The sequence below is a fragment of the Aphanomyces astaci genome (genome assembly GCF_000520075.1).
Source record: "Aphanomyces astaci strain APO3 unplaced genomic scaffold supercont1.90, whole genome shotgun sequence".
Classification (NCBI taxonomy): domain Eukaryota; phylum Oomycota; class Saprolegniomycetes; order Saprolegniales; family Verrucalvaceae; genus Aphanomyces; species Aphanomyces astaci.
Window position 1 is genome coordinate 97,405 of NW_009798353.1, and position 7,378 is coordinate 104,782.

Genomic DNA, 7,378 nt, shown 5'->3' on the forward strand with positions numbered 1-7,378 from the left:
TGCGCGGGGTGGTCTCGGCTTGTCCGGCCGCGCGCTCGGACCACGCCGCCATCGCCGTCGGATATGACGGCCAGTCGTACAAGATCAAGAACTCGTGGGGCACGCGATGGGGGGATGGTGGGTACATCTACCTGCGCGCCAACGCCGGCGGCAGGGGCACGTGCAACGTCGCGGAATACGTGTTCTTTCCCAAACTCGGCGCGTCCCCCTACCAGCCCAAGCCCGGCTGCGGCAACTGCAACGCGTGCTACTACCCCGGCGACAACTCGTGCTTGTCGGACTTTAACAAGGCCGACTGCGAGTACTACAGCGCCATGCACGGCACCAAGTGGTGCGCCAACTAGGCTTTGTCGCGACGATGTTTGTAGTTCTGTACTGTACCGGTTGTACTACTAGTATTCAATAATTGAAAGGAATGCATTTCTGGAACGTGAGGACGATAGATGAACGATTGTCAAGTGGATTGACGTCGTCGATTGAATCAGCTCGATGTAATAAAAGTATCATATCTACGTCACATCGACTGTTTTCGAGTCGTCATTGTTCTGTAGGCTACCGGTATGTAGGTTGGCGACTGGCTTGATTGTGAATCCCATATATTTTAAAATGGTGGACATCCACGTAAATCTAACGTTAGTTGAACCAGCTTGTATGAATTCTGTCCTCATGAATCGCCCACTCGCCTTCAAAGTACAACGATTCTGCCCTCAACAGAATCGAATGACATAAGAGAATGGATTAAAGAACTATGTACCTAAGCTAATCAAATCACGTCCTGTCGAGTTTCTGCCAATCCAAACTTTCAATTCGGCCCAGTCCCTCCGCATTGGATAGTTTCTACAAGCTTAAATTCGATCAAATGGATTTCGCGAAATGACTCATATGTCAAAATTTGGGTGAAATGCACGGAGTTGGAAATCAGGAATACCTTGGTACCTTGGTACAGCTCAAATGGTGGAAATCCGAAACGCCCAACAGTGACCACAATGAGAGCAATTCCTATAGCAAGGTGGAAACTGGAGCCCTGGCATCTTTCTGGTCGTGTTTGGGTGTTCACAGGCGTGTTTGGGTTATTCACAGACGTGATCTACCTCATCACGTACTGCATCCGTCGGTCGGACACGGCCAATGCCCTTCGCGATCCGCTTCTTCGTTGCAAGTAAGTACGTGCTTTATTTGTCCTAAACTCACTGTGCGAATTCATGCGGCGTACAGCGTCTTCATGCCTGGCCTCAAACGCGAAGACGTGGAAAAGTTGTAGGTTCAAATCGTACAGTACAACCCCTCGCATTTATGTTGACATCGCAGTCTCTTGGACGCCAACTTGAGGCATGAGGATGGAGGGTTCTGTGTGTAAATGTGAATGTCATGTTAGTTACAATAAATGAAGTACGAACTACGCTAGTATCTAGCGCCAATATGTGCACAGAATGGATACTCGCACAATCGAAGGTACACTTCACGCATGAAAAGACTGGTTGGTAAACTAGATCCTCGGCAATACGAGTATACTATTGCAGGTACGATCTATATACGCCACAATGGCTACTGTACCATTACATTATTTTGGTACAAAACATATGGAATCAACGCCACCAAACAACGGACTGTAGCTGCTAACACACATCCTTTTGCTACGGGTAGTAATTTACTACGATATAGAATGGTTCAAGTAGCATTTCAAACGTGGAAGCTGAATCACAAACGCATCCCTTGCGAACGGGGTGGTGGTGAAGTGGCGCACCCATTGTCCTGTGCCGTGGGCTGTTGACCTCGTCCACTGCCTTCGCATGCTACGGTCCCAAGTGAAAGTTGATATGCGATACAGTTTACAGCCTCTGTACCGAGCGCTGCACTGGACAGCGTTCAAGTCCTCGGGAAGGATAACATGTTCAAAGACGGCTGTGACTATCTGGGACGTGAACCGAGATGGCTTAACCGATCGATGGGTCTATTACGAGTTTTGACTACCAATAAACCTTTCAACGTGCCTCAGAGACATCAGTGTAACTTGGTCGTGAGATTGTAAAATCCATAAATTGAACACTCCCATCGAAGGGCGTCCGTGATCGAGTCGCCACGGGCGTTCCCCCTGCCTCCAATCTCCCCAATCTTTTGCTCGTCCAGCATTCAATGATTTGGTAATGACCGATGACGAATCGCTCCCATTGGTCAATCTGAAATTACACTTCGCTGATTGGCAACATTGTTTTGTCCTTTTTACTTCGTGCTTTCTGTGGAATGGGGAAACCCAATCAAATATCGTGGCGAGATTTGTGATCGGTTTTACGAATCGCGCAGAATTGGAAAATATGCAGCAAAGTCATAATACTACGTTGTAGAGCTTGCAAGATGGACCACCTGGTTGCGTTCCAAGCGGTGGGGCGGTTCATTGGACGAGCGCTAGTGGACGGGCAGAAGCTGCCACTGCAGTTGAGTCCAGTGTCATTCTAAGGTGAACATCTACCGATTGAACGTGGCTATATGTTGGCGGCAGAGGAGGGGGAGGGTTGTGCGAAGAAAATGGGTGAAGCGATGCTGGGTGTGTCGCTGTCGTTAGACGATGTTGAACATCTAGACCCGGTCGTGTATAAAGAGGTACCCAAGAACACACCTCCCACACCTACAAACTACTAGTAACTGTTTACGCCCCTTGACTGTGATTTCGATTTTGTCCTAGTTTATTGTATGTGTTAACTACGCCAGACAACGTGGCCGACCTGGCGCTCACGTTTTCAGCAACGGAATGCGTGTCGGATGGACATGTGACGGAAGTGGATTTAATCGATCACGGACGACACGTTGCCGTCACTAACGACAACAAACACGACTATGTGCAGCGCATGGTACTGTGTGCACTTTTCGGATACTATATTCGTATTGCTGGTCAGATATATATATTTATATATTGTAAAGCTTGTTGAAATATTTTTATTATTACAGTAGGTTCGGTATTTGCTGTTTGATCGCGTGGAAACCCAGTTGCAAGCCGTGTTGCTGGGCTTGCACGAGATCGTACCGCCGGAATTGCTGCTTGTGTTTGACCACAAAGAGGTACATAATATCATACTCTCTCGATTTCAAGAAGATTATATACTGTATATATGTATATATATTCTACACGTCTTGATAGTGTTTCTAGTATGTGCATATGGGTTTGTGCCTACTATTAGTTTGGGTTACACTTGTGTGGCCTCACGGACATTGACATGGGCGATTGGAAAACCAGCACCCTGACGTCGAGTAACTTGAAAGGTCACGACGTGCTCGAGGTACGTGTGTGATGAGGACGACACGAACAAATATATTTTTGGATATATTCAAAAAATGTGTTTGTTCATTATATTCTTTTTTGTTTTTTTGGGATTATCAGTGGTTCTAGGATGTGGTCGAAAGCTTGACGCGACCAGACCAAGCCAAGCTGTTACAGTTTTCAACGGGGTCGTCTCAGGATCCTATTCAAGGGTTCAAAGGTGCGACCATTTAAATGACGATATTGAGATAATATGATTCGTAGTCCGTACTAGTACATCTCAAGATATTTATCGTGCGGTTTTGTGTATATAGGGCTAACCAGCTACGACGGCAAAATCTGCTACTTTACGCTCAAAGGCACCGAGTACACCCCGGGACGGTACCCAGTGATCCACGCGTGCTACAACCGCATCGACCTGCCGCTTTACCCGACAATGGACCTTCTCAAAGAAGCGCTGACGATGGTGTTGATGATGTCAGACCCGACGGGTTTCACCATGGAATAGGTGTAGCATATCTTATTTAACATAATTTCTGCGATTGACAAAGCCAATAACTAGGTTGCTACAGTACCTGTTACTCGATAAACACCGTTATCTCTCGTGTTGGTCTGCTTTCTGACCCGACAAGCGGCATGGCTGATGTCGCAGACAGGGGTGTTTCATTCATTCTAGATTGTACTACATACTAATACTGTAGTAGCTCGAAAGCACTCGAGTGTCAACGTCCACAATTGGCTTTAGTTAGGTTTCTTCTCACTTGATGCAACGGTCGTAAATTGTAGCAAGAATTTAGGTCGGTACGAAACACGACACCAACGAGACACTGCGTAGTATTATAATTTAATAGTTCATGTACTGTTTTGTTTGAGTTTTAGACCACTGAACGGGTGTTGATCGGGGTATTGATCTAATATTATTGTCAAATCCCACTGTACGTACAGTAGAATTTGGCGACGCACCTGGATCCAAGCTTTATCCCAAGTGCACGAATTAACAATTCTGAGACCTTCTGTCGACAATTCATAGTACTCTACATACCAGATACCGAAGATTCAAAACGCTGAACTAACGTTATCTTAATAAGCATTATCCCAAGTGCACGAATTAACAATTCTGAGACCTTCTGTCGACAATTCATAGTACTCTACATACCAGATACCGGTATAGAAGATTCAAAACGCTGAACTAACGTTATCTTAATGGTGGAATCTCAAATCAGTGCCTTCCTTTGCGCATACTGCTGGGCTACCTTTTGTAGCTGAAACGAGCATTCTTTACATGTTTTGTCCAACGCATCTGATTAGTCAACGGTGCCCCGGTTCGCGCTATCACCGTGCCCGATTGTAATAACTTGTATACGTAAGCCACCGCCTTCCCTCTCTTCCAGACGTGGGGGTCTGGACAAGCTAGTCAAAACATAGCGCCTACGAATACTTCCTAACGAATGGGGGTTGCAGGCTTGGAATTGAAACTCATAATAGTACCATTATAATATATTGATCACTACCAGCACATACCAGTTGGTCGATTTTATTCTCTGATGCACTTCGGCGATCCGGGGTGCTTGGAAGGGACAAACTTCACTGTTCTCGCCAGAAACCGAGCGGCGACCAACATATACTGTATGGTGGACCAAGGCACGTTCGTGGTAGGACATTATTGAATCTGGCAACAGGCCATGGATTTCTCGTTTTGTGTGGCGCCGTCGCCGACGGAAGCGGTGCTGTTTTCCGATAAAGCCACTCGGTCGCATTGCATGTGCTGCACGCGTCGGTTCCATATCTTGCGCAAGAGGACGTTGTGTTTCAAATGCGACGAGGTTTGAGCTTTAGGATGTTGGGTAATTGGGAGACTGATATTGATCGATTGTAGTCAGTTTGCTTTGACTGCATCATTGTGTGGCAGCCCAAGAACCAAACCCAAACCCAAGTGCTGTGCAAACGATGTATAATCAAGTACAAGACGAAAGATGTCGCTAAAAAACCCACGAAGACTCTCCAACGACCTTCATCTACCACCAATGAGACGTTGCGATGGAGCACGGCATCGTCATCTTGCTCGGACTATTTGGCTGACTTTAACGGCCGACACGGAAGCAGCGAGCCCGACCTGGCTCCGGTCGCTCCAGTGGCTTCTTACATGGAAAACCATCAGCCCGAACGCTCCAACTCGAGGTTGAAGCTGTCACCGCAGCAGCTCCGTGCCGTCGAGTCCAAACGAAAACAAGGCACGCGTCATGTGCAATCGTCCAAAGCAACCCCGCGAACGCCTGCATGGCACACGACTTAATTAGGAAACATGGTTTATATCTTTTACTGGTTAACGTACTGTAGTGGGGGATTGACACTGGAGGAGGGGAGTGTAAGTTATACCAGCTATCAAGTGAATGGATACTGTCCATAGCTTGTGCAATTCACGTCGAAATCCAAAGTATTTACAATCCAAGACATGCGCTACGTACACCATCGCCGTTGAATGCTGTAAGTTCAGAATGCAAGGCCAACTTTTACCTTCGACGTTTCGACCTTTGCATTATCTGATTGGTTACTGTACTTCGAAGTTCGGTTTTCATTTCGACCAATGGCATCCGGGTAGTCAAAATAATATTCAAATCACTGTTGAAATGATTTAAATTTTGGAGGAGATTAAATTATGCGTCATAATCCGGAAAATGCAGTGAAGTATTGATATAATTACCGGAATCGTAGTGCAGGAGGCACTGCATTTTCGATTTGTTTGCAACAAAAACACCAATTTTATTCGAAACGACATACAATATCTAAGTTGTACAATTCAAAAAAACAATATCGCAATGTTGGAAGAAAACGTAGTGCACACTGCACTATGTTACCAGCAGCCAATGAAAAGTCACAAAAACCCAATGTATGTGGCCAATTGAATCGATTTAAAGGATCCCAAGCGACTCCACTGCGATGCCTCGGCAGGAGGATTTCACCACAGCCAGTGCTCGGCGAAATCGCATCTCCCAACAAACGAGAAGTGGATACACATCTGGACTCAACCAAATCAAGAAATGGGTTGTACAGGCAGGACTGCACGACCTTCTGGGTCCATGTAGTGAGAGCCGAGACGGAACGACGCTGGACCTGAATCACTTCACCTACAAGCACTTCCTCTCCTTCATAGAATGGACAGTCGAAAACAAGGATGTCGAGATGGGAACAATCAGCGGGTATCGCAGTGCCATCCAGAGCCTTTACAAGGACCAAGGTGTACCATTACCAGTGGAATATGGCGATGACATCAAGGGAATTTTTTCGGGTATTACATATTTTAATATTTTTGAGCTTTTGAGTTATGACAATTGTAATAGGACTACGAAAGAGCGTGGCCCATGGGCTTCAAACTGGTGAAAAAGTGTACCGAGGAAAGCGTCCGATGACGTTTGATCTTTTCGAGTCGCTGTGCGTAAAGAGCATGGCACTGAACGATGGTGGCTTCGCGCATTTGTTCCTGGTTCTGTCGTGGAACCTTATGTGTCGCTCGAAATCAACAGAGACAGTCCGGTATTACACTATGTCTTGCTCAGGATAGTTATGTTTGCATATTGGTTCGATCACATGACGTGTGAGGATGACAGCATTGGTTTCACATTCTTTTAAACCAAGACCAACCAGGAAGGTTAGAATAGTACATGTTTGTTTATGCGGAATGCAATTTCATACATTTAATTAGGAACGAAAATCAAGGATCCAAAGCACTGTTACTCCAACCCGTTAAAGCCGGCGACATGCCTCTTTGTCGCTCTGGGGCTCTATCTTTCTTGCAACAGTAGGATGTCCCCAACCAGGTGATTAGTCATGTCACACTCGAATCAAGTTAGATGATTTAATTAGGATCGCTTTGGAAAGTCACTTGCTGCGTTGGTTTGCGGGGGCAGCTCAAAAGCAAAGAAGGACATTGGGACTCACTCCATTCGGAAGGGTGCTGCTACGTTTGTGTCATCGGGCAGCACCGGGGGTCCGTCAATTATCAGTGTGTGCCTTCGGTGTGGCTGGTTCCTCGGAAATGTCATGGAGAGGTACTTTCGGTATGAGGCAGCTGGTGACCAGTTCACTGGTCGATGTGAGGCTGGACTATCATTGAACAGCTCTGACTTT

The 7,378-nt window shown here is 46.3% G+C and overlaps 5 protein-coding genes across 5 annotated transcripts in view; all 5 read left to right on the forward strand.

Moving 5' to 3' along the window:
* H257_16684 (hypothetical protein) overlaps positions 1-344 on the forward strand; it is a gene marked incomplete at both ends in the record, with an annotated part of 1,320 nt that extends 976 nt beyond the window's left edge. The window contains one exon of the mRNA XM_009845208.1: positions 75-344. Within this exon, the coding sequence (XP_009843510.1) occupies positions 75-344 (270 nt within the window). The remainder of the gene's footprint in view (positions 1-74) is intronic.
* A 557-nt stretch (positions 345-901) lies between these two features.
* On the forward strand, positions 902-1,357 carry H257_16685 (hypothetical protein; the record flags this gene model as incomplete). Its single annotated transcript, XM_009845209.1, has 4 exons — positions 902-932; positions 1,060-1,159; positions 1,216-1,257; positions 1,309-1,357. 4 exons carry the CDS (start codon positions 902-904, stop codon positions 1,355-1,357), a joined length of 222 nt encoding a protein of 73 aa, XP_009843511.1.
* A 995-nt stretch (positions 1,358-2,352) lies between these two features.
* H257_16686 (hypothetical protein) lies at positions 2,353-3,761 on the forward strand (the record flags this gene model as incomplete). Its single annotated transcript, XM_009845210.1, has 7 exons — positions 2,353-2,437; positions 2,498-2,588; positions 2,681-2,846; positions 2,947-3,054; positions 3,174-3,278; positions 3,383-3,473; positions 3,568-3,761. 7 exons carry the CDS (start codon positions 2,353-2,355, stop codon positions 3,759-3,761), a joined length of 840 nt encoding a protein of 279 aa, XP_009843512.1.
* Positions 3,762-4,865: 1,104 nt separating this feature from the next.
* Positions 4,866-5,559, forward strand: H257_16687 (hypothetical protein). The gene is made up of 2 exons (XM_009845211.1): positions 4,866-5,076; positions 5,130-5,559. The coding sequence occupies exons 1-2, from the start codon at positions 4,936-4,938 to the stop codon at positions 5,544-5,546; spliced, it is 558 nt and encodes a 185-aa protein (XP_009843513.1). The 5' UTR covers positions 4,866-4,935; the 3' UTR covers positions 5,547-5,559.
* A 631-nt stretch (positions 5,560-6,190) lies between these two features.
* H257_16688 (hypothetical protein) overlaps positions 6,191-7,378 on the forward strand; it is a gene marked incomplete at both ends in the record, with an annotated part of 4,366 nt that continues 3,178 nt past the window's right edge. The window contains 3 exons of the mRNA XM_009845212.1: positions 6,191-6,488; positions 6,592-6,734; positions 7,115-7,308. Of these exons, the coding sequence (XP_009843514.1) occupies positions 6,191-6,488; positions 6,592-6,734; positions 7,115-7,308 (635 nt within the window). The remainder of the gene's footprint in view (positions 6,489-6,591; positions 6,735-7,114; positions 7,309-7,378) is intronic.

Excerpts from the sequence above, each read along its gene's own strand:
- H257_16687 (XM_009845211.1), top strand. The coding sequence starts at position 4,936 with ATGGATTTCTCGTTTTGTGTGGCGCCGTCGCCGACGGAAGCGGTGCTG. Across the intron at positions 5,077-5,129 it reads TGTGTTTCAAATGCGACGAG|TCAGTTTGCTTTGACTGCAT; the intron begins GTTTGAGCTTTA and ends GATCGATTGTAG.